Below are 27,292 nucleotides of genomic sequence, written 5' to 3'. Positions count from 1 at the left end.
GAACAACAACAACAAAAGGACAGCAACTTGTCTGTTCCCCTTCCCCGATTCCCCAATAAAATCTTAAAAAAAATAAAGTAATTATTTATATCTACAGTTATAAAGTCATTACAGTGTAAATAGTATATCAAGCGAGAGGAACTTAGTTAGTTGTGATCCTTCCATTGCTCTGATGGAGCTAGACAACAATGTCCTGAAAAATGTTCAAACTTTTTTTCAGTATTAATCCAACAATATGAACAAGTCATCGGAAGGAAACTCAAGCCTTTGCTTAATTTGAGGCCTGCACAAATAGGACAGTCATACAACCCAGGAGCTCATTCTGTGAGGGGGGAAAATGGTATCTTCGAGGGGAGCATAAAGCACTTAACTGGGTGACACACACATGAGGTGATGCACCCCCCAGCGGCCAATGGCCACTAAAGGAAAATAAACAAAAGAAGGAAGGAAGAGGGGAGCCAGGTGCACATCTGGAGGCCACCCTTGGAGTCACTGGGAATTCGAACCACATGGTCTACAAGGCAGTAACAGAAACAACTGCTTAACAGCTTTACCTGTATGTGCTACTTGCTTCTTACCCAAACCCCATATGGCAGGCATTGATGTTGTAACCACAGAACCAGCTCGAATTGCTGATGTCCTGTTTCTAACAAGACCCGGAACCAAAGTTTAAACCTCAGGTACAGCACTCACGAGTAGCACTGGTGAGCCCTTAACTGCTCCCCCACCCACAAGGAGCCACAGGCCTAGGATGTGAGTGGAGCTCAAACACAGAAACCTTTCAGACACACAGGGTCCGCTGTCCAGGAAGGTCTGGTGCTGAAACCCTTACATCTTGCCCCGAACCCTGGATCTGGGAGACAGGGTTCTTGTTTTCTGTCTCCCCGCCCATTGACCTCCTAATAAAAGCTTTTATCTTTTCTCAAGAACCAGTGTCATAGTATTGGCTTCCATGCACATTGGGCAGCGAGCCCTTGCTGGGTAGCAATGCTATGTCCATTTCACAGATGCAGCAACTGAAACCCAGCAAGGCTGAGAACATGCCCATTTTCTCCTCTTGTCTCTTTCTCACCCTCAGGCTGGACAGGCACAGAAAGTCATGGCATCTGTCCTACGTTTTTCTGCATTTGACTTGCATACAAATGCCAACAAAAATACTTGAAATAAAACCACCCACAAGTAACAGTTCTCCATCTCCCTGAGGAGGTTGCCAGCATGAAAATAAATGAAGCCATCATTCTTTATTGTTTGCTGGCATGGATCTTGACTCTGAAAGATTAGTTGCTAGATAGACAATTTCTATTTTATGTATTTTTATGCATTTATAAGGCTCATTTCAGCTGGGCCTTATGCCACAAAACCCAAGGGAATCACAGCAATTTAAAAGTGAAGATAAATTTTTGAAATAGAACCAGTATAGTAGTTCAGGAAATGGGAAAAAAGAGAAATAAAACTGGATTAAACAAGAAGGGATAGGCCAGTCTGTGAAGGAACCTCTATGGGCAGCCATTTTAGGGTTAAAAATTTTTTTAAAAAGTGATTCTTCAGAGAATGACTACAGCTGGCTGCCATGGTTTGGCTTCGGTCTAAAGATGTGCTTTACTTGCCCTGTACAATGGTTTGCAAATATCTTGGGCGACACATAAAAATTGAGTATGATGTGAAACCAAGATCTTTGGCTTCTCTTGAGAAACTCACTTACACCAGGCCCCGCTGCCACTTGGGATGAGTTGGTGGGAGCTTGCTAACGTCATTTTGCTCTAGACTGTGCCTGAGCTTGTCAATTGTCCATGCCCCATCACTCCCTCTTACCCTGCTCCATTCATTCATTTACATGACCAGCCAGACCCTGCAGGCCTTCGATTGTGCAGCTTCATCCGCACACCCAGACCACCCTCGCCAAAGGCAAACACCAAACTACAGTGGATGTGACACTGGCCAGTCTGTCACCTTGGGTAACGCAGCAAAACCAAGTCCTAAACGCTGGGGCACTGTAAGACCCCTCTTCTTTGAGCCCTCAGTACAGCAGTTTTAAAACATAGCCCCATATTTTTGATACTCCTCTCATCCAGGGGTGGTGGGGGTGTCTCCCTCTTTAGAATCTGTGCACCTAGAGCTCTGTGACTGCTTGAACAATAAAATATGGCAGAAGTGATGTGTCAATCTCCAGGTTCAGCCTTAAGACATGAGCTATTTGCACTGCCTCTTGGGACACTGGCTCTTAGGACAGGGTCACCGGGTTGTGGCAAAGCCCAAGCCACCTGTGGGGGAACCCACATAGGAGGACATGGCCAGCACCAACTCTCCAGGTGCGGGAGCCACTTTACAAGTGGCTTCTCCAGCCCGAATTTTGCCTCCCTGACACTGGAACAGGATGGGCTGTCCCCACGATGCCCTCACCAGATTTCAGATTCATAAACAATATAGGCGAAGGTTGTTGTAAGCCAGCAGCTTTGGGGTGGCTCACTACACCACAACCAATAAACAGAATGCCCAGTCTAAACTCCAAGAAGGGCTCTCAGGGGGGACAAGTGCGAATCAGGAAGGCAAGCTTCCCTCAACAGTGGTGCACGCGGTGCTTTGCTCACCTGGCCGATGTGCCTTTGGAACCGCCATGTTCATCACTCGTCCTCCATCCTGAGGTTTTGGGGGAGATGCAGTGAACCTGCAGATCCCCGATTCTGAAGGGGTGCTGGAGGTCAGACTGTCTGTGTACTCATTTGTCCCTGCCGTCAACTGTTCGGATGATGTGTCTGAGATGAAGCACTCGGTGATGGTAAACTTGGCGTGCCTCAGTTGTTCTTCCATCTTGGCATGCTCGTAGGCCCTGGCCAGTTCTTCGTAAGTGGAGGAGGCACTTTCTGTGGAGACCATGCTGCTTCGCGCTCGATCTGTGCCGTGGAACAGAGAAAACAAGACGGGTAAACGGTCACTTTCAGTTTGCACAGACTGATGGCTTGTGGCTGTTTCGGCCAGGTCACTGGATGACCCGGCAGGAGTCCTGGTCTTTCTCTAAGGACCACCTTGTCACTTGAGGCTGGCTTCCTAAGCCTCAGCGAGTTTTCCTTCCATCGCATCACTGCTGTAGTCAGATGCTGTATTTTGATGCCGCCAAGCCTGGGATGTTTCCATAAACCAGTAATGCACCCCCCACCCTCTTAAAAAATTCCACTTTCATTCAAACAACTGGGAATGTGATGTAAATGACCTGCAGTGCTCCCCGCCCTGCATTGCTCCCCGTCCTGCTGTGACTTGCAATTCGATGTGTGCCATAGAGACTTTTTAATTGGCAGTGAATGACTTGAGCTCTGAAGTTCAGCTCCTCCGGCCTCAGCTCAGCAAGGAAGACGTGATGAGAATTCCAGATGGAGCTGTGAGTTTGCACGGAAATTGGCCTCTCGGCAGAATGGCCTCTGATACCTGCGACTCATTTTTTTGGTCTGCCACCCTTTATGGGGACTAGAAAGCCGCTAGGGCAGAAACGGGGTGCATCTTGGTTAGAAGAATCTCTGCATTTTAAGCCCACTAGTTTCAAAGTTTTGCAGTCGCCTCCGTGGAACTCTGAGACTCTTTTAAGAGAAGTAAAAGCCATAAAAATAAATGTACACGGTGACGTTCCACCTTTGGAACACTATTTTTGAAGTATATCACCCAGAACAAAAGAACATGAGTATTAAAATTCTCTACAGCTATTAGGTTTACATATAATTTCTTTTCAAAGTTTCAGGTTTGGGGGAGGTGGGCAACCCAGAGCTATTCTTAGGCCCTGGCTTCTCTCAGAAGCAAAACCTTGGTGGCTGGTGGCATAGACTAGATGACTTACCTTCTAATCAACCCCTGCTTGATTGTCAAATGGATCAGCCTATGTTCCCTACAGAGGGTGCTCTGAACTTGTCACATAACTTCAAGTGCAGCGTCTTAATCCTGGAGATGGTAGGGGGTCAGACGCCCTCAGAGCATCACCAGGAATCAGTGCAATCGTGTGGGTGAAAGTTGAAAAATGTCTGCGTTTCTGTCAGGGGGTTGGGAACAAGAAGGAAAGAGTGGCATGCGTGTGGGATGGAGGGTGCCTGCAAAGCGGACGCCCTTTGATTCTGTCTTGCAGAATTCACCAGGCCCGGATGTCGTCCATGCTGCATAGTTGTATTGGTACCTGTTAGATAAATGGCCTAACCATTTGAAAGTGACCTTGAAAGACAGCAGGAGCTCGAGAAGCCCATGGTGTGGGCCAGGCTCGTGCCAGGGTTGAGGAGGTGGCATGTGGGCCCTACCTGTGTCCTGTGAGGGGCTGACGCTGTAACTGTCACTCTCCTTGTCCATTGACCCCACAGCTCTGGGCGTGGGCAGCCTCCAGTCCGTGGTGAGCGTGTGTGCTGAAATGGTGGGGTGAGGTCTGTTGAGGGTCCACTGGCTGGCGTACCGGTTTCTGGCTGTGGGCCCAGCCTTGGCATTCCTCCTGGTGGTGGGATCTGTGAAGAGCCGAGAATAAAGTCTGTCTGGGTCTCTAGAGGGGGGTGGTCAGCTGTGGTCAGGGTGTGGAGTGCAGTGCTCCCGGCCCATCCTGCAGGGCGTAGGCCTCCAGGAAGCCTTCCCTGACTGTCCCTGTCCAGAGCACTTGCTTCGTTTCTCTCACGGCCTGAGACCATCATGTGATACTTAAGTATCTCAATAAACCCCGTAAGGGAAAGGACATTAGAACTGGGTTCAGGAGTCATGAATTTGAGCTTTGATCTTGGCTCCTTGTTTCATGACCCAACACACATCACTTAAACTTCCTGAGAATTACCGTCTTTGGAGTACCAGGGAGCTCAGTCAAATATGCCCTAAAGTGGTCTCCTTCCCACAGGCCTCCTACCTTGAGGTGTTGATACAGGTTGAACTGTGCCCCCCACATAAGCTATGCCCACACCCTAACCCCCAGGACCTCAGAATGTGACTTTATTTAGGAATAAGGTCACGGCAGATGTAATGAGTTAAGAGGTGGTCATACTGGAGTAGAGTGAGCCCTGATCCAGCATGACTGGTGTCCTTATGAGGAGAGGCGACAGCACAGGAGGGAAGAAGGCCATGGGGCGATGGAGGCAGAGACGGAGTGCCACAGCTGTCAGCCAAGGAATGTCAAAGTTTGTCAGCAACCACCAGGAACTGGGAAGAGGCAGGAAGGTGCCTCCCCTACAGGTTGCAGAGGGAGCATGGCCCTGTTGACACCTGGATTCTGGTCTCCAGAGCTGTGACACAGTACCATTCCGTTCTGAGCCACCCAATTGGTGGTCCATTGTTGCATCAGGCCTAGGGAGCAGGTACAGCTGTCCCCCGTGGTACTGTTTCCTCGTATTGACTCACTGCCTTGAGTACAACTATTTTATTCATTAACTAAATTGCAAGTTCCCAGAGCAGAGGGACAATACCATTTGTCCTAATGCTCTCTTAGCCCTTTGCGTAAGGTGGCTTATCTCTTCAATGGAATTGTTTGAACTTTGACGAAGACTTCGATTATTCAATCTGGAGAATAAAGAGTTAATAAGAGTCTGGATTTCACATGTCTACCATCTTCCAAAGCACAGAGGTTTATGCACACATGGGCTGGTACTGGGTGGGTCCCACAGTCTCTAAATCCAGAACCAACAACAGCAAGTCGGTGAGGTGGACCGAGTTCTTAGCTTGATTCTTTGGTGAGCTCAGAAAAAAGAATTTCTAAGAGCACAGACTGTTGGACACTGGAGTGGACTACAGTATTGCCTCTTCTGGAATTCTCTGAAAAGCAGAGAGGCTCAGGTACCTGCAATGCTTTTTTTCTGGGGCTCCAGCCTGAAAGCAACATAAGATCCTAGATGGGCCTTTTCTACCTTTGAATTCCCTGCTTCTCAAAGAGGAATTTTATGGTTATCCTTCAAAATGGTCTGGCCACTTCTAAACATAGCAGTCTATATTTACTGTTCACCACTAACGGAGCAGTTTCAAAAGAACAAAACCGAGAGGTCCAACCTGTGGCATTATTACCCTGACTTATTTATGTGTTCTCCTGAGCCTGGAAGTCTCTCCAAGACAGGGGCTGGGTATTCATCCTTGGGTCCATCTGTAGAGTCTACTCTAACTCCTGGCACACATAGGTCCCTGGATGAACACATAGAGTCCAAGGTCACTTTATGAATGAGGCAAAAGAAGCTTCGAGAGCAGAAATGACACAGCTCAGCTATTAAGTGATAAAAATGGAGCCCAAGCGTTTACTTTTTGGTTCAGAGATTTCCCATTACTTGACCACACATGTCCTCACCCTGGACATCTGAATGCTCTAACATGGTGTCTGCATGACACTGGCTTGTTTATAATTCCCTGTTGGGTCCCGGGAGGCAGAGATTTGAAAGTGGTGAAGTGACTTCCTTTTTAAATGAAGGATTTTCCCCTTTGCAAGTTTCTAGTTATTGGACTTTGAACCTAGTCCATCATTCTACCCTGCTGGAAAGAAGCATTAAGTTGGCAGCCAAATCGATATATTTTAAGATTTCCTGGGTCATCAAAATGCTCCATCTTGGTGCATATTCTCTGGGGCACTGATTTTAAGACACAATTCATCCCTTACTGGCAACATCCCACAGAAGACTTTATCGGAAGATTTTTTTTTCCGCCTTGATTAGAATGTAAATGAGTTATGCTAAAGTGCCAAGCTCTCTGGACAGCAAGGTATGAATGATAATTGTGTCTCTCCACTGAAATGCTAGGAGAGAGGTTCTCAGAGAGATAGAAAAACATTTTCATGGGTAGGAGGCTAAATGTCTTCCAGGTACTATCGACTTGATAAGTGGAGCTTAAATAAGTGGGGCTTGTTATTTAAATGCTAATGAATCTTTTCCAGAAAATTACCCAGTCCCTTACATAAATTTTGAGGGCTCTCATTTTTATTCTTCTTGAAGTTTCTTGCAACTATAGCTGTAGATCAGGTTGATTCCTGGTATGAATGCTTGTGGGACAGGGGTCAGCTTGATTGTCCCATTTCAAGGACACCATGTCCTCACATCCCCCAAAGCTCCACCTGTGTTTCCTCCTGTCAAGCCTGCCCACCAACAGTGGGGCAGAGACATTCACTTCCACAGCCCCTTTTCTCTCTGAGATCACCCTGTGTGGAAAGTTCCACCACCAAGATACACGTGTCAGCCTCTATTCAAAGCCAGAACTCTTTTCAAGTTCACGTGGTTCATTATCCTTTTCTCTAGATGAGGACAGTCTTACCAGTGGTCTGATAATGTTGGAAATATAGGCCATGATATTACTTTCCTTAATCTACAGCCTGCAGCTCTATTCTGCTCTGGGCAAGATTGTCTCAGCATGTAGCATACTGGAGTAGTTGACACATTTTTTTTTAATAATCAGGTTTTTGGAGCTGTTTTGTACTTGAACTGAACTCTTCTGTATGATAGCTCCTGAGATAGCAGCTAAAATAAAAATTTTACTTGGATTCCACACGGTAGCCTCCTTTGTATATCTTACTAGCTAATCTACTAACCACATAAATGTTCACATTTACTGCCCCTGCATGGAAAGCATTTTATTTAGCTCCCCACCATTCTAATATAAATAGAACTTAGTGATGAGGCATCATGCTTGCTAAACAGCTAAACAGAATTAGAGGGTAAGTGATATAAATAATTCTCGGCCTGTCAACATTGGGTCTGAACCTGAATTAAGGTTCTACCCATTGAATCAAATTATTTTAATGATCCTGAATTTGGGATAAGAGAGGATTTTGTGGCTAATAGGATTATAAAGCATGTCATGTGCACCATGATCATGGTGTTAAGCGGTTTTTATTCCCTGCTATGCTGAGGCCTCAGCTTATTGTGATGAATTTCCCAGTTGTCTCAGAGAGAGGCTGCAACTCATTGGCCTGACCATTCTTATCACTTAATGAACAAATACTTATCAAGGGCTTATTATACACTGGATGCTCCTCATCCAATCAGGTGCTTTTCTGCAGTGCTGTGTCTAGTACCATTGTGGGTAATAGAGTGTATATATATATATTTATTTTTCAAAACCTCAACAAAAAAGATTCAATCCATGTTGTAAACTCTTCTTCCTTACTAGATATGTGAAACCTATTTGGTCCCTAGATGTTCTTTAAGGAACATCATCTCTACTTAACAGCAACATGGAAGGGTTGAGAGCAGAGGCTTTGGAATTGGGCTGCTTGAGTTTGATCTAGTTTTGCTGCTCGCTGGCTGTGAGCTCACTGAATATTCCCATTTCTCTCACCTCTGAGGCTGGGGTGATAACATCACCCACCTGGAGAACCTTTGTGAGGCATGGGTGAGGGTAGTGTGCTTGAGCGCTGCGGGCAGACGGGGAGGCCTCAATCAATCTTGGGGCCCAGGCCATGATTTCTAATGAACGTGTCCTGTTTCATGGGAAGATCGTGGCATGAGATTTGGTAGGCTAATCAGGATGGCTAGAAACTCAGCTTAGAGGGTTGGACAGAACAAAATACCCATTGAAAATCAGAAAACTGGGAAGTTCTGGCTACAGCAATCAGACAAGAAAATTAAATCAAAGGCATCCAAATTGGAAAGCAGGAAGTAAAATTGTTATTATATGCAGATGACATGATACTATACATAGAGAATCCCAAAGACTCCACCAAAAAACTGTTAGAGCTGATAAATGAATTTAGTAGGTAGCAGGATACAAAATTAATATTCAGAAATCAGTTGCATTTGTATACACCAATAATGAACTATCAGAAGAAGAAATCAGGAAATCAATCCCGTTTACAATTGCTTCAAAAACAACAAAATATCTAGGAATAAATTTAACCAAAGAAGTAAAAGACCTGTACTCAGAAAATTATAAGATACTGAAGAGAGAAATTAAAGAAGATACAAATAAATGGAAATACACACCATGTTCATGGGTAGGAAGAATTAATATAGCTAAAATGTCAAGACTACCCAAGGCAATATATAGATTCAATGCAATCCCTATCAAACTACCAAGGACATTTTTCTCAGAAATAGAACATATAATCCTAAAATTTATATGGAACCATAAAAGACCCCGAATAGTCATGGCAATCTTGAGAAATAAGAACAAAGTGGGAGGCATCATGTTACCCGACATAAAATCATACTACAAGGCTATAGTAATCAAAACAGCATGGTATTGGCATAAAAACAGACACATAGACCAATGGAATAGAATAGAGAGCCCAGAAATAAACCCATCCATATACAGTCACTTAATCTATGACAATGGAAGCAAGAATTTACATTGGAGTAAAGATAGTCTATTTAATAAATGGTGCTGGGAAAATCGGACATGCAAAAAAATGAAAATGGACCATCTACTTACATCATATACGAGAACAAATTCAAAATGGATTAAAGACTTAAATGTAAGACCTGAAACCATAAAACTCCTAGAAGAAAACATAGGAGGTAAATTTGCAGACATCACCCTCAGTAATATTTTTACTGAGATATCCCCTCGGGCAAAGGAAATAAAAGAAAAAATAAACATATGGGATTACATCAAACTTAAAAGTTTTTTCACAGCAAAGCAAATCATCAATAAAACAAAAAGGCAGCCTACTGAATGGGAGAGGATATTTGCCAATGATATATCTGATAAGGGGTTAATATCCAAAATCTATAAAACACTCATGCAACTCAACACCAAAAAAACAAACAACCCAATTAAAAAATGGGCAGGGGATGTGAAGAGGCATTTCTCTAAAAAGGACATACAGATGGCCTACAGGCATATGAAAACATGTTGAACCTCACTAATCATTAGAGGAATGCAAATAAAAAACACAATGAGATACCACCTCACTCCGGTCAGAATGGCTATCATCAATAAATCAACAAACAACAAGTGATGGCGAGGTTGTGGAGAAAGGGGAACCCTGGTGCACTGTTGGTGGGATGGCAGATTGGTGCAGCCATTATGGAAATTAGTATGGAGATATCTCAGAAAACTGGAAATGGAACTACCGTATGACCCAGCAATTCCACTCTTGTGTATCTATCCAGAGAAACCCAAGATGCTAATTTGAAAAAATACATGCACCCCTATGCTTATTGCAGCACTATTAACAATAGCCAAGACTTGGAAACAACTGAAATGCCCATCGGTAGATGACTGGATTAAGAAACTGGGGTGCATTTATACAATGGAGAATTACTCCGCTATAAAGAAGCATGAAATCGTACCATTTGCAACAATATGGATGGACCTAGAGACTATTATGTTAAGTGAAATAAGTCAGTCAGAGAAAGACAAATACCATCTGATCTCACTTATATGTGGAATCTAAAAAACTGAATGAATGAGCAAAGTAAACAGAAATAGTCTCAGAGATATAGAGGAACAACTGATGGCTGTTAGTTGGGGAGGGGGGTGAGAATGAGGGAGAAGGGGAAGGGATTAGACAGCATAGATAGGTAACCACAATATTGCCACAGGGATATGAAAGACAGTTCAGGGAATATAATTAATAATGTTGTAAACATTTTGTAGGGTGTTAGATGGTCACATGTCTTGTTAGGGAGACCACTTCATGGGTGGGGTAGAGGCTTGATCGCTGCACTGTACACCTGAAGCTGATGTTGTATTATATTATATGTCAACTATAATTGAATATATATATAGTCATGGGATGTGGAGTATAGTGTGGGAGTGGAGTCAATGGAATTGTAATAGATATGTATGATATGGGGGGGGGAGAGTGGGACAGCAGATTGGGGGTGGGGGTTGTCACTTTGAGGGGTAAAAAGTATAACTATTGCACTGTGTTGTACACCTGAAACTAATTTAAAAAAAAAAAGAAAGAAAATCAGAAAACTGGATGATTGAGAATGCTTGGGATGCAGAAAGGAGCTGAGCTAATCAATAAAGCTCGTAAGGGCGGGAAGTGTGTTCTGTTCATTTTCTGGTGCAGCCCTGCGTATATCAGTAGGCTGGGTAAAGGCTCTTTGCATGAATAAATGAATGGCTGACTTCCAGGTAAATATGACAAACAAAACACAAGAAACAAACAAAAAAAACCCAGGTCATGTTTAATACTTATCACTTCACGTGTCTTCGTATCCTTGCAAATTTTGTAAGTAGAGAAGTTGCCTTAAGTTCTGGGTAATGATCGCATTGGTAAGTCTCTGCAAAGTGTGCTGGGTGGAGACTGTGTACAAATTAAAAGGAACATTTCTAACTGGGGGAGGAGACACATACACTCAGCCAATTAGATGTCTCCAGGAATGGAGAACAAAGAGAGAAAAATCATCCTTTCTTTTCCATCCCCTTTACTCTGATTCCGGAACTTGACAATTAGTTGGTATTTAAATGTATTTACTGGTTGCCTCCTGTGTGTAGAATCTGCAGCTGGAGCTGGGCATAAGGACGTGAATAGGGTCCCAGCTTTCAAGTGGACCCTAACCCACAGGACAGACAGGGAGAGGAGCAGAGCTGTGGACACAGCCCGGACATGTGTTTTCACAGATTGAAAGAGATAAACAGCAAATTGTTGCGACTTCTCCCCTCCTCGTAATAAGAATTCGTTGCAAGTCTTGGCAAACTCAAAGTGCTGAGACACATAACTTCCAGGATGCTGTCATTCTATTGTGCAAACAACCCGTCTTAAATGCTCTCCTTAAAAATAAAGAATTCCTACAATGACAACACAGTCTTAACATAATTAGAACAGAAAAATAATGTTCTTTGTAGTCGATGAAATAGACTCTAAATGAATTTTGGCACATATGCCAGACTGCAGTGAGAAGAACCTGCTCCAGGGGGCTGAAGTGACACTGGTGTCACACCTGGGCAGAGGTGACAGGCTCTGTGGTTCAAGGAGCAACCAGAGAGCGGGGATTCAGAAGGTGCCTGGCTTCAGCTTCCTGTGGTAATCCTCTGGGGGGCGGGGTGGGGCAGGCACCTATTGTTTCTACTTCTAAAAAACTGAAATGCTTTTAGTCCCTCCCTCACAATATAGTTTTGGGAGAATATTTGATGAAAAATGATCCCAAATATTTCTTTTCTAATAGAAAAGTTTCTGCAGATGCTGAATGAATAACTCTATTTTTTTCAAACTAGAGACTGATGCAGGAATTTGAGTCAATGTGCCTAATGTTTGAAAACATTACTTAATGAAGTTCATGACAGATGCAAGAAGCACCGTTCTGTGGGCTGTAGTTATTTCAGGGGGATCGGATCCCCAAGTGAGACCTCAACATGCTCAGAATGAGATGCAGACGAGTGACGGAGGCGGAGGAGACCCGTCAAGGCCTGGCTGGCTGTTTCCCTTGCTTGTCCCTTACCGCCCTCCGTGTGGCTCGCGCACCCCAGTACCACTGCTGTCCCCAGCATTTCATAGATGCTTCCCCTTCTATCCCCCCTGCCTGGCAGGCCCGGTCCTGGCTGTCACCCTTCTCCTCAATGGAGATCTTCCCAAAAGACTCCCCCTGAAGTAGCCCCTCCCGGCGTCCCCACACCCCTGCTGACTCACCATCACATCAGTCTGTTCTATTTTTTCCGAGTACACATTGATAAACGGAAAATGCATTAGGTCCTTGTTTAATGTCTAACTTCCTTCACTGGAATGAGATGAATGTCTTTTTGCATCTTATTCACTATGTCCCCCCATCACCGAGCACTGGGCCATCCATAAAGTTAAGCTCCCGACCCCGCTAACAGTGTTACAGCCCTGAGAGACACGAACGCGCCCCTTCTGTGACTTCCTCCCGCCACTCACCTCTCACTGGTTATAGTTTCTGCTCGTGACTCAGACTCATGTCCCTGGTGATGTTTTGAATGCCATCAAGCCAACCTTCCCATTATTAGGGGGCTGATCCCACACCTGGAAAGTTCCCAGTGTTTTAGGTTCACGGTCTTCCCTCTCATTTTGACTATTTACCACTCGCCTTTGTGCATTTCTCCACTCGTCGAACATTGAAAGGGAAGCGGGGATGCACGTTCTTTTTACCTGGCAGACAGAACTGATGTGCTGTGAACATGGCAAGGTGGGAGTACCCTGCGCTGCTGCGCTAAAAGCATGACACGGAGGACACAGGTCTAACGGGGAAGTGCTTCTCAGTGAGGAGGGGTCCGGGCCACCAGCATCAGAACCACAGGTTGTCCATTACAATGCAGGTTCCTGGGCCCTACCCTAGACCAGGTGCGTCAGAGTCCCAGGGGCTGGAGCCCTGTTCTGGGTGTTTGAAACAGGCACCCTGGGTGATTCTGACGCACAGAAAAGGTTGGGAGCCTACCTGGGGCATGTGTCCCATTTTCTCTGTCTCTGCCCTAGTCTCCTGCTGATGTCTCCATTAACTTCCATGCTGACTGGGACAAGGGATGCTAAAGGCAAGGACCCATGGATCCAAGTCCCCTGGGATATATCACCTTTCCCTGACTTAACAGCAAGAAGTGGTTCAGAAACCCATCAGTACAGTCCTGACGTGGCCTGAATCAGGAGCGGGCAGATCACAATGGAAAAGCCAGTGGCTGGAGAGCATGTCAAGGACACTGAAGCAATTTTTAAGAGCACGGCCCTCATTCGTACACACCCCCTTGCAAAGCGAATTTTCACTCATGTCCCGCTTATGTCTTCAGAATGTACCGACATCATCAAAAAAGGAAGGAGGTGAGGTTAGACAGGAGGGAGAAATAAAAGATTTCTTTGGCATGTTCTTGGAAACAGGTTTTCAAGTGAATTTCAATAACTGTTAAAACTGTTTTCCTGAATATTACAATGTTATTTAAGAATCAACCAGTTTGCTTCATGAAGCTCTGAGCATTTCACGAAAGCCTTACAAGTCAGGAACTATGAAAAATAGCTTTTGACATTATTTTCTAATTATAACACTCTAAGAATATAAATTTTTGCAAAGAGAGTGATTAGAGATTTAAGAACTAAACATCAAAGCTTCCAGAAAGATAAATAATTGAGACATTAATTTCTCAGCCTTTAAAGAGATTTAGGAACAATTTCAATTACAAAGGAACAAGAATACCTAATTAATAAGCTCTAGATATACATTAGGGGGTTTAATTGCATCGCAGTAATTAATTTCCATATATTATAGATGCATCGATTAATAACTAAACAAAACATAATCCCCAGATTAGCCAGAGTTCTATTTTTCTCAAACAGTTTGTGTTCAGAACAAAAGCACAAGTTTCAAGGACAGACAGAGCGACAGCTAAATCTTGGTTTCACTACATAGGACGTGCACAACTTTGGGCTGTTTACCTAACTCCCCTGAGACTCAGTTTTCTCATCTATAAAACAGAGGGTATGCTATTTAACTGTATAAGTAAGTGCCTTGCAGGGTTGTTGCAAAAGATATGACATCATCTTTCTATCCCAGTCCTGGCACAGAGCAGAAACACACTAACGCTAATTACCTGCCCCTCTTCCTGTGTTGTCTAAATATAAAAAGAAATTAACTTGGCTTGAAATTTCTAGCACTTTCATCGTAAACCAATACCAAGAGTTAATTGGCTCCAACTGACATGGTTTTAATAATAGATTAGATCAAACACCATCTAAATCTCATCGTCCCAATTAAAGGTGTTATCATACCTCTTTGTGTCTTAGGCATAGGGCTGAGCAGGCCTGCATTTGCGTTTGATGGGGACGGAGATGTGAGTGTGTGCTCACCGTTGACCACTCCCACCCAGTTTAAGTGTTGTTGGACCACTCACTCGTTCCTGGCCGAGCATCTGAAACATCCACTAAGGGCCCGGTGGCCTGCGACACTGACTGGTAATGGACCGTGTGCGTCACCGTCAGAGACTTCTGTTTCGCTGCCTCTCCAAAGTCAGCATCTGTCAACAGCACCGTGGAGCGGTCGTCTACAGGGCAGCAGGGACACAGAAAGCAAACACGGTCATCCCCCTTTAAGTGGCTCCCCGGCCTTTTCTCTCGGAAGTACTTGTGTTATTGTCGATAGCAACAATAATCATCGAAATAATCTAAATAATAATAATAACAATAATAATAACAATAGTAATCTAAATAATAAGTATAACCTTATCTAAAGCAACAAAACAACTAAAAATTCAAGCACTGTATGAGAATTGGTCCCGAATCCTCAAAATAGAAGATTATGCTTGGGGGTTAGCTTTGGAGCACGGCTTAAAGAGAATGGCCACGGAGAAAGGTCGCTGCTCTTCCCCAGGCTTGGCCTTTTCATTCAGGGAACATTGATTTGAGGAGGCATGTTTTGCAGCTGCCGTTTAATAGCGTTTGGGATTTATGTATTTGTCAAAAGCTCACCAGGGACCTCACCAGTGACGTCAGCTGCATTTGAACTAAGCTCTGTTTGAGTGCTAGAAAAACTCCAGCACAGTGGTCCTTACCGTGTCCCGCTCTCTCACCGAACTTGGCAAATGTTTGGGGCTGAGGGGCACGGGGGAGAAAAGGCAAGGGCCAGCCTTCAGAGCTTATGGATTCCTCTGTTTTAGAGGGTTTGAGGTATGTTCCTTTTCTTCCCACCTCTTCTGAGCTCTAATTACTTTAGAGCGTCCCTTAATTGACTTCTCGAAATGACTGACTCACTTGTCAGAGTCCCAGTCCTACTGGCGTAGGTGGGCACTCGGAGGTTCAAGAAGCAGGAGCCTGGGTTCGGATGAGTGGGGAGCATTTGTGTGCTTGGAAAGGGAGCCGTTGGTTGAGCTGCGTGTCATTATTTGGTTGTGTCAAGATTTTGCGTTACTTGATTGTGATACTTTTCACTCTTTCTCAAGAGCTTTTTTACTCCGAGGGAAACTCTGGTTAGCATCTATGGATTTTTCATAAATTTCCAAGCACTGTAACCCGGGATGATGTTCCTATGAGTTTAGGAGTCAGCAGGGACTATGCTATAGCACGCCCTGACACGGAACGGTAATGTGAAAGTCATAAACAACACAGCGAGACTTCTGTGCCCAAAAAAGGCTCTGAACAGAACGAACCTTATAAAATCCAATTACTCAGGCTCTGGCAGGAGAGGAAAGCCTCTTGAACTCAGAATAAAATTTCTTGGCAGAGAAGAGAGTGAAGGCTGCCAAGGTGTCTGCTGGCATCCCGCTGTGTGGCACAGCTCGCTGCAGCTGGAGAAGGGCTGGACCGGGGGAGCTGGCCCCGCAGCCTTCACTCGCCCCTCCGAGAGGGTGGCCTTTCCACAGAGATGGTTTCTTACAGTGAGACCGGGCATCCGAGGCCCGACATCCATCTTTGTTTTTCATGAACAATACTGACGTGTTTTGGTTCCTAACACCTAGCCCTGCTAAGAGCAGACCAGATTATCTGTGGGGCCAGGTTACAAACTTTTAATGGGAAATATCGGGTGCCTGTCAGTTTGTGAGGTCGACCATTCATTCTGGGTAGAAATTAATGGCACTCTCATATCGGATCCTTGTAGCCTGAGCCCAGAGCATTTGAAAGCATCACATTTCTACTTCCCCAATAATTAGAAAATGCCATCGACCAACTGTCACGTATTGCCAGGAGGTAAATGACTCTTGGTGACAGATGATCCTGCCAGGAACGCGATGCATCTCTGGCGAAGGGTCGTGATTCCGTACAGAAATGATGGTTTGGAAGGCCATTCATCTCTCCCAGGATGTGCCTAGCTACCTACGTTAACAGCTACAGGGAGGAGCATTAACAAGTCTAGTGAGGGACATTTAGCAAATTTCATATCCGTGTTATAAGGTCAAAGGAGTTACATTTTGATTTTCAAACTGAAGTTTCAAAGTAAATTTTAGTTTTAGTGCCCAATCTATTGAGTTCAATAAGAGGGATCCCAGAAATACTACTGCAAAAAAAAAAGATGATCAAAAACAAAACATGGTGCCTTATTTTGACGTGAGCAAGCTTATAAACTCTTGTGTGCTTCAGGACGAGTGGTGACCCCTCACACAACATGGGTCATATTTCACCAAAGTTGGTTGATGGAAAGCCAAATTGGACTTGACCAACCTTCTGTAAGTGCTGGGACACCCAGAGCAAACTTGAGTCCAATAAGGGCAGCCCAGGCCTTAGAATTTATGAGCCATTAGGTCAAGACATCTCTGCTTTTCTACTAGAACATAATAAGGCAGGGCAGTGGCAGGGGACAATGGCGGTGTCCTGCCAAGCCGGCCACTTACCACGGCCTTCCTGGCAGGAGGTGTCTAGGGTACATGCCAGGAGCTGGGTAGTTTTAGCCAAGCCACAGGGAAGGATTGCCCTGGGACTGAGTGCCAGCAAACACTTTCCAGAACAAACACAGAGCAAAGTCTGAAAAGTGGCAGCCTCGGCAACCTGCCTCAGAGTCTGTTTCCATGGGTACTGGGAAGCTCAGTGCTACTTAGAAGGCAAGGAGGTCTGGGAAATCGCCTGTTGATATGGAAGCAGGTGGCCCGTGGGGTTCTTGCTCCGGTTCTGCTCCTAACCATCTGTGTAAGCTTCAAGCTATGTAACCTCTCCATGCCCCAGTTACCTACCTGGTCATACCTTTTTCCTATATTGGTTGGGAGGGTTAAGTTAATGCACATAAAGTGCTCATAAAATATGTGATATTTAGAGAGCGCTCAATGAATATGAGCTATTCTTCCAATCGTTATTACATGGAAATATAAAGTTTCTGATTCTGGAATGAATAGAACGATCCAGGTAAGAAGTGTGGGATGGTGGACTTGGAATGGAAAAAGGCCAGAAGAGATTAAGACACTTGGGTTCTGGGCAAACAAGTCTCAAAAACTTTCCAGGTGTCTGTTTTGCAATCGTGGAACAAAGAAACTGGGTGCTCCCCAAAAGCACTGTGACGAAACCTTCCAGAATGTTTATGGGCTGCTGGGGGATAGAGAAAAGGGGACCTGTGCCAAGACATTAGCTTGTTAGGTGCTACCTAGAGTTTAAATATTTTCTTTAAGGAAGGCCTTACTGGAGTTGATGAGGAGAGCACAGACTGGATGTCCAAGACAGGGGTTTTGTGTGTGGATCTTCTGGTTTATTCAATTGCAGGTGTTTATTCTGTGGAGCAGCACCAACAGCCTCCCCAGGAAAGACCCAAAGTGGATCACAGTTGGGGAACTCCTATGTCGGGTGACCTCTGAGGTGTATGTAAGTTCATTTTCCTCCACGTGTGCTGGTACTTATTCTCCTCACTAACAGTGCTCTACATTCTAACTTCTTTGCTCAGGTAGCATTCAAAACATTCTCCTAGCTAACATTTTCCCACCCCGCAGCGTTGGGCTGAGAGGGCACAGCTGTAGCAGCCATGTTGCGTAAAATCGCAAGCGTGACACCTTACCGATGGTCTCCATCGTGTCTCTCTCTTCTATCAAAAGCTGAGCTCTGGGGATGTCGATGTGCATTCTCAGGGTCTGCTGTTGCTTGCTCAAGGTATCGGAAGTCCGGGTATTCTTACTGGGGATACAACAGGGGGGATGAATGAGCAAATGCAGTTCAGTGTTGCATCATGCCAACACATGCTTGTACGCCAACTTGGTTTATTCTCCAATAATAATTAGATATTATCTAATATAATCTAATATTATCTATGTGAATCTCTTAGGGGGTGGGGGAGGAGCACATGATAGGAGAACTTTCTCTTCATTTCAACGGTATGTGTTCATATTATATTTCAGTAGTCAGTTGTGAAGTTCAGAAAACACAAACTGTCAATGAAGATTTGTTCTATATCCATCAATAGGACCTTTGGAATTTCCCACTTCTTGTGTAAAAGTTAAGTGAAAAAGAGTGATTTTTAAACCAGCATCATTTTCCTTTGCCAGACAGGCGCCATTCTAGTGATGGTAAGCGAGGACGCCTAGACACCAGCTATTCTTCCGATGGGGGTTTTACTAATGGATTTGCAGTTATAGCTGGAGTGGTTCTATTTTTGGGCTGGTAACCAATCATAAGCCTTGTTAACTTCCCTGACATTAGTTTAGTGTTCCTAACTGATATTGCATTTTAGCATAGAAAAAAAGCAATTACTGTAAGAATTTTATCTCAAAATTTGTGTACCAGAAAATTACTCTTAGAGTGAGCTGTCTGCTGAAATTAAATGAAAATAGGTAGTAAAATGGCATGGTATAATCGAATTCAGTTACAGCTTGTGGTAAAAAAAAGAAACAAAATCTACGTGTTACGCAAAAATACAAAAAAGTTGATAAAGGCTTTAGTTAGTGATCTGCATTAGAAGAGTAGCTGTTTGGTCTTTCCAGAATTGGGCAGATTTTAAAAATTTTAAAAATATTTTTAAAAATGTCTCCTGAAACACCCTCTAAGAAGCAGTGGTCACTCAGATAATTCAATCAATGCAATCATCTATGGCACCCATCAATCCAGCTCAACAATTGTCAAAATCTGTTTTTAGTAAGATTTCTGGAGCCTTGTATGCTCCATGATGATTTATCACTGTGTTAGTCACATTTAAGGGACAATAAAGGGGGTACCCATGCTACCTCTCAAGGGCTTTCTGCTCTAACCAAACATTTGCCAGAAGTCCCAGGTCCTTTCTTGTCCCTGAGAACTCATCCGCTCTTTATTCATTTATTTTTAAAATTACAGTTGACATTCAATATTATTTTATGTTAGTTTCAGGCGTACACATAGTGGTTAGACATTTACGTAATTTATGAAGTGATTCCCCCAATAAGTCTAGTACCCACCTGGCACTCTTGAACCACGTGGCTGAAAGAATGTTAATAACCTGAAGGTCAAATTCACTCAAGAGGCCCTTTAGCCATTTGCACAGGGAATTCCATGTTAATATTCTGAATATTTCATAATTGCCCTTTTTTTTTTTTCATTTGAGTGTAAACAAAGCAGCCCGTGAAAATGCAAGGTGCAGCATTGCTCCCTAGGGCTTGATCTTGAACCAGATTCCCTATTCCACAGATGAGTAACTGGGTTGTGAAGCTTGATCATGCTAATTACGCAAGGCCCAGATTCAAACGTTTTGGCCTGAATTTTTCGCATGGTCTGTGCACGCGTTTAAATTATTTACTTAACCAAGTTCTCGCTTTATTTTATTTCATTTATTTTTTTACAGCAAAGATTCAAATACTTGTATACAATGAAGAACATTTTGGTGACTTGGGGGGCGGGGAGGGCACAGTTACGTCGTGCTTAGAGAAGCTCTATTCCCACAGAAACATATGGAAACTACTCCTTTGTGAATATCTGAAAGATCTGTTTAGAAGCTTCACTAGGGACTTGAGCTTGTCCTTGCACCAAAAATAGAAGTGTGAGCTAGTTCCTTCTGCTCATCATGAATAGTTATGAGGCAGTCAGCAGCTGCTCTATTAACCAGCCATGAACCCAAGCGCAGGCTATACTTAACAATAAGGGGCCCGCTGGCAGATTGACACAGGAAGCCAGCTAAATGACTGCTGTGTGCCACTGCAAGTGGCCCAGAGACTCAGAATATGATTAGACTTTATGAGCAAGAACAATCAAAACTGGAGGTAAACTCCTCCTCCGAGGACTATTGCTGCAAAGCCCTGAGTGGGGAGGTAAGAAAATGGCCCAATAAACTTTGAGATTCAGGGGCTAATTCTTCCTCCCTCCCTTTGCACTGGCTGTTCCCTTTGCTCAGAACACACTCCCCCACCCTCACTGCAATACCCATGTGGCTGGCTCTCTCCCTTCTATGGAGCCCGGTTGGCCCTGGGTGGGAACCCCTCACACTGCCTCTCCCCACTCTCGGCTTAATTTTGTGTCCTTATCACTTAATACTCCCTGGCATGTATTTAATTGACTTCTGTATAATCTGTCTTTCCCACTGGAATATAAGCCCCATGGGAATATTTTCATGTTCTGTTCCCCATACATCCTTACAACGTAGAACAGTATGTGACCAAAGTAGGTGCTCAATAAATGCTTGTTGAGGGTTGTTGATAATTAATGTTGTTCTGGGGCCACAGTGTGAGCTCAGTGACGGGTCCCAGAGGCTATGCTTTGGGGCAATGACATGCTTCTCATTCTCAAAGGGCTGTTAGGTCCCAACTAAGTTGTTTCTTTTCTTAATCTTTGCTGCCATATTTTATGTAATCTATTATTCTGCGAAGGCTGTCTCCAAAATTATAACAAACGGTCATTAGAACAGCAGCTAAGCTTCAAAAAACAAAACAAAACAAAACAAACTATTTAAATAAATCTCGTTTGTGACCTGGAACAAGATTCTGAATGTTTTCACTGTGAAAACAAATTGCATCTTTCACGTAATATAGGATCGTGCTAAATGCACTAGTTAGTTATTATTGAAATATAATCCACCAACTGTTTGCCACCTGGTTGCTTGTTTAAAATGACAGAGAGCTGATGCTGGTTCACAGCAGACGGTATTTCTGGGCTTAGCCAGTAAATTACGTAAAGTTGCTACAATTCTTTAAAGTCTTACTATTTCCTTCAGGTTTGTGGAGAAACAAAGTAATGAAGACATCTGCACATCACCCCCCACCAAATATGACATGGAACATTCAATAGGTATGAAATAACTAGGTCTATCAGGATATCTCATTGGAATAGTTGGGTGGGTACTTTTATACTCTATGAATCAAAATGTAAATGTCTAAAAAGCTAAATTAACTTCAGCTCTCAGCTTGCATCCTTTTCTTCTTACAACCACCTCTTACTCATACTGGTCCTCGGATGTCAATCGCATGTTGGTTAGCGCCTTTGGACAGGCCAGTCTCACACCTTAGAAGACTGGTATTTTAAAACAAATGATTCTTGCTTATCATATAATAGAAAAATCCTGTCTATCTGGGCATGGTGGGCGAAGTCTTTCTTTCTTCCTTTCTTTGGGGTGATTGGCTTGGGTGAAAGAGATGAGTGTCCAGTAGCATGAAGCCCAGGGATGGGGGATGGTGCCACGTGGGAGGTCCCTGGAGGGCTCCGGGTTGTCTGTGTTTGTCCGACAGTGACATCTGCCTGTCTGGCCCTGGGACAGCCAATCTCACTGAGACTTCCTTGTAGAAGATGGTTGGAAAATACACATTATTGCCACCAAGATCACAGCATGATAAAGCTAGGAACAATTTCTAAGTGTTGGTTTTAGATAAGGAAAGTTGGATACAGAAAGGGGGAATGACATACCCAAGGTCACCAAACCAGCTGGTGGCAGCATTAGATCTAGAGCGTAGGCCCTATGGTTCTATGATCTCACTGCGCCAGTTGCTAAGTCCTCAGCTTCCGAAGAAAGTGGCAGCAAAGATCCAGACAGCAATTCCATAGGCTTCTCAGCACCAGTGGGTGTGGTTTGCCTAGATTTTCCAGGCCACATTCAAAATATTGCTGTCCCTAAACTCACAGGTAGGTGACAAGGTCTGTTGTTGCTTGGCCTGTTAACCTGCGAGACTCAGATGCAACTGACCCTTCATGATTAAAAGTATCGCTTTTACTTCTAAATTAATCCCACAAAAATCCACCTATGTGAGGAGCTTGGAAATTATTTTCCTTTTCAGTCACTTTCACCCTTTGGAGAAATACCATCTCAGCTGCCTAAATTGGGAGTAATTACTACTTTTACCGTTTCTAATTTCATGTTGGCAACTGTCAACTGGGAATACCATTATTAATTCCTGTGCAAATCAACAGGTAGTCTTTCAACCACAGTAATTGCCCTATTAACAAGGAAGATGCTTTCTAATGTCTTGCTTGGGGCTAATGAGAAGGGGGAGGGATGCATTCTAGGACATCAAAGAAGCTAATGTGAAATCATCCTTACTAAACAAATGTTGAACATGTCAGAAAATACAGACTCTGGCGTCGTGGGCTTTGGGCTGAGGAATTATGTACAGTTGGGGAGTGAAGGAGGAAGTGGCCAGAAATGCTCTGGGAGGGCTGCAGGAACCAGGCTGGGGTACCAATCAGTGAAGTAGGCTGGGCAGGGCCCTGCTGTGCTGAGCAAAAGTCACACCCAGTCTAAAGGGGGCGCTGGATGTAGCTCCGGTTAGCCATTATCAAATGGCCATACCCAGTGTGGCCAGAGCATTTTCAAGAAAAGTCAGAAAGCCAAAATTTTATGTGAAATCTCTTGATTTTAAAATGGCATCAGTTAATTCATATTTTTAAGTCTACAGGAGAAAATTAATTTTACTAGGTAATAAGTTATTATAAATCAAATGAGTTTGTCTTTCTTTCCCCCTGATGTTTTGTCAGAATTGCTCAACATGCGTGCACGTGTGTCTGGATGCTTCCATGTGACCACAGAATGTCCTAATACTTGCTTAGTGAACAAGAACAAGTATAGACTTTCACAAGAGTATGGCCTCAAGGCATTTCACGTGGATTTTCATAATCTTCTCATGCAAGCTTGATGTAGCATGATGTGATTATGAAGAAGATACTTCACAGGCCATTGGCATCTCTGAGCTCTCCTCTGGGCCCCAGATTCCTGCTACCAGCTATCTGACACTTCCACTGGATGCTTAAAAAGCATCCGAAATTCAACATGATTCATATAAGTCTTTTCATTCTCATCAACATCCCTCAACCCCTACCTGAAAAAGAGAAAAAACAAGTCTGTACCCTGCACACCTATCTTCCTAATCGTGGCAAAGGGCGCTAATGATCATCTAATGGCGCACACTAAATACTTCAGGTCTTTGCTTTCTGCATGTCTTTCGCCCACAATTCACATTGTTTTGAAACATAGTATGACCAAACAAAGATGTCTGTGGGAAATGTAATTCTTGGGCCCATGGGAGGTGACCTCTGCCTTAGGTCTTTAAAGATCCGGGTGATATGGGATGTGGGCTCTCTGTGAACAAGAACAAAAGTACTCATTGTACACGCAAAGGTGGGGGAGGAAGTTACAGCCAGCCGTGGTGAGGTGGGATGAGAGCCCAAACCCCATCCTCTCTCTTTCTCACATTAGGCATTCCAAAACAGCAACGTCAAATTCACCATCAAGGTCCCTGACATTTTCTTACCTGGTTCTAGACTCAGATTATACTGTTTCATGTTGGGTTCAATCATTACAATACAAAAAGCTTAAAATGGAAATACGGGGGTGTCTTCTCTAGATGTGAACATTTACTTACTTATTCAACTAGCCCTAGTCATCTAACTGCTCAGCATTTATGAGTGGGGCGACTACAGCGCTGGGTGCTGCTAACACGATGTTAGCATATCGTGCTAACACGATGGAGGCTATCACCTCCAAAAGCAGGCAGTGAACAGATATTTGCAGCAGGAGTTGGTGAGTGCCCTAGGAGAGAGGCGCTGAAGCTGCCATGGGAGCTGAGGACAAGGGGAATCTTGCTTGATCAGCCCATTGCCTTGGGAGAGCACAGGGAACCACATTCCATGTTCCCCCCAAAATCAGACCTAGCCAGAGAATAAGCTGTAGCATGATTTCTCTAGGATATGGATGGCACGCACCCCTCACATGAGGGTTTTATGACCTGTTTCAGGGAGAAGGGTGCCTTTTCCACAAACTCCTTCTGCTTAAAATATTCAGTATGCCAAGATGCCATATTTTGGCACCTAAAGTCATGCAAGGGCTTATTTTCCAGCTAGGTCTTATTTTCGGGGAAACAGGGTATTTCCTTTTGTGGTTTTCCTTCACTTGGCTAACTGTTAGGAAGAAGGCTTAACCTCAAAGGTGGCGTATGTGGGTGGAAACAAAACCAAAGCTCTTCAGTTATAATGTGCCTTTGTATTCCCAGTTTAATTGGAAATACTCTATTGGTTGAGCCCAATCAACAACAAAACTACCCATGGCAGTCATAAAAATATATTATTTGCTATTTATATATCCAACATGGATATTTTGGTACATAGAATGGAAATTAGATGTCAAAAGGAATATGTTATCAATTTCAGACTGTCATTTAAAAACATCATCAAGGCAAATTGGAAATTGTTCTTTTAAACGTATCTGGGATGGTAAGATTTTGTTCTTACCTCATGAGCATTTCAGCTAAACTCTTTGCATCTGGGGAAAGAAAGTTAATATTAGTGCATGATAAACAACTCATTAACATTCACTTAGGCATTTATGACAAATATTCTGCAGAGTCAGATGATAATAGCCATTTTAAAATGTCATTTATACCCATACCACTGCTAATAATCCAAACTTTAGTGCATTCCTTATTTCTTCTACTTAATATATATATAATTAATTTAAGAAAATTTTCCTTTATAAATTACAAAAAGAACATAACACTCTGGGGCCATAAAAATTCTCAGACCCCTACTAAAGATTTTATTACAACCTACTTATTTTCCACTTTTAGAAAACCCAACTTTATTTTCAGTAGCCAGAAAGTTAGCATTTTGAAAGCAATTTATTTATGTAATACAAATTCTACTATTTTTATCAAAACATGAAAATTAAAAAGCTTATGGCACCGCAGATCACTTAGAAAAGGTATTACTATAGACCTGTGGGTCCCTTAGGTAGGTCAAAAAATTGTATAAATGGCGTATCACTGTGTCTGGAAACTTAGATGTTTATTTCAAACTCAAAAATACATGTTTTTTTCCTTATTTTTTTTCTCTAAGGACATTGTTTACCAAGCCCTCATTACCACCCCTGACAAAAGAAATCCTGCCTAAAAATAATGTAGGAAAACAATTCTAGTTTTGGGTGACATTGCTTAGAAATTCTCATTCCCCTTAAAATATAATTTGTCCTTTTACACATTTTGTCCTGGCAAATATGAATGTTTCCTTTCTTAGAACACAAAAACCTGCTTTTGTTTTTCTTTCAACGCTCTCTAAAAAAGTCTTGATGTCAAATGTAGTGTTCAATGAACAGAACTTTCTGGAAATGTATTCAGCCGACTGTGTGATTGGCTCTATAGTGAAGAAATACATACGTTGGAGCATTTTCATGTCATCTTTCATCTTTTGGGGGTTGACATTTAAATGCAATCATGTTCATGTCAGGGAGCTGCCTGCTATTACTGAGAGGTGAGGACATTACAGGGATATAACCAGCCACAGGCTGGCACCCCTGAACCACAGCTCAGTTTTTCACATCAGTCACGCCAGTTCCCACTGCAACCTCATGATGGGCCCTGGTTTTGTGCACAGATGGGTTCAGTCTGGGAAAGGAAACAGCTCCATTCTACCCCGCCCATACGGTGATGGTGACGCAAAGAAAGCAGCACGGCATTTAATTTCCCAGCTCATGTCTTTATATTTATGTGCAAAGATAAGTAAATATGGTGAATTTCCTCTCTTCCTGAATGATTTAACACTTGCAAAGTAAATATATATAGATGCAAAATACCAGCAGCTTGGGAATAATTAGCTGTATGTAACAACCAAGCACTGGATAGTTCAGTGCTCTAAAAAAGAGGGGGAAAAACACTCTAAGATGTAAACACTGTACTTCAGCTCATGATTTGTAGGTAACTCAGACTCAAACGTCTGCAGAATGGACCTGTCCCCCATTTTGCCCATCATCATCGATCTTTTTCTTTTCCTGAAGTCAGTCATCACAGTTTTCTTTCCCGTGATTTTTGTCATCTGTGCTCGGGGACTGCGGTGTTCCCTCAGCGAGAACAGAGCCCCCTTGAATAGTGACTCGCTCTAATTGCAGGGTTTTCTTGTCCACGGCATCTTTGTCAAGGTTACGACGGTCCATAGGTTTAGGTGTCCAAAGCCATTTTGGTCCAGACTTCCCTATGCCCACCATCTTACAGCGCATCCCTTTTTTTTTCTGTCTTAGCTGCTATTTCTTCCTTCTGATTTCATGTGCTAGTGTGATAAAAATGACATTAGTGGAAATTTGCTTCATTCGTGAGTTCACCTATGAGAGGCGCTGGTGGAGTTTTGAGCACAGGGCTGGGGTCTGGATGGCACAGTTGCCTTCAGGGACCATGTGTAAATGTCTCATGGGGTGGGCTGGGGTCACAGCTGAGTGTGTACTAGGAAGCTGCACTGTGCCAGTTACTGTAGGACTGATAGCGCTTGTCTCCTTAATGTCAGTCTCTGCCTGGGAATTCTCGTCCTCATTCAGAAACCAAGAAACTGGGCCCCAGCTACTGTCAGTCATTTGCTGCAGCTGAGTGGGAATTCATACGCAATGGCTACTGGTTCAAACTTTTTTCATCACTATCCTTAAGGCCCTTTATACATAGAGTGGGATATGTGTCATATCTTCAGGGACACACAGAGGAGCCGATGCCTCGTGCCAGCTGACTGAGGGCCACGATCCCGGGAGGGTATTGAAGGATGCAAGACTCCCCACACCTGAACGGTTGCGGAACACAGGCTCAGCTGGGAAGAGCGCCCTGTGCCACCGAAGTGTGTGCCTTTGAGTTCTGAGCTCCTTTGGGAAGCAATGGGTGGGCAGAGGTGTTT

General features: G+C 43.6%; 1 protein-coding gene across 1 annotated transcript in view; it reads right to left on the bottom strand.

Moving 5' to 3' along the window:
• DSCAM (DS cell adhesion molecule) overlaps positions 1–27,292 on the bottom strand; it is a gene marked incomplete at its 5' end in the record, with an annotated part of 78,834 nt that overhangs the window by 20,863 nt on the left and 30,679 nt on the right. The window contains 5 exons of the mRNA XM_019655759.1: positions 2,589–2,891; positions 4,272–4,469; positions 14,695–14,844; positions 18,270–18,385; positions 24,881–24,911. Coding sequence (XP_019511304.1) covers positions 2,589–2,891; positions 4,272–4,469; positions 14,695–14,844; positions 18,270–18,385; positions 24,881–24,911 — 798 coding nt within the window. The remainder of the gene's footprint in view (positions 1–2,588; positions 2,892–4,271; positions 4,470–14,694; positions 14,845–18,269; positions 18,386–24,880; positions 24,912–27,292) is intronic.

Source organism: Hipposideros armiger, unplaced genomic scaffold (genome assembly GCF_001890085.2).
Source record: "Hipposideros armiger isolate ML-2016 unplaced genomic scaffold, ASM189008v1 scaffold_246, whole genome shotgun sequence".
Classification (NCBI taxonomy): domain Eukaryota; kingdom Metazoa; phylum Chordata; class Mammalia; order Chiroptera; family Hipposideridae; genus Hipposideros; species Hipposideros armiger.
Note: the sequence above shows the minus strand (reverse complement) of the source record. Positions and strands in the feature narration are given on the sequence as shown.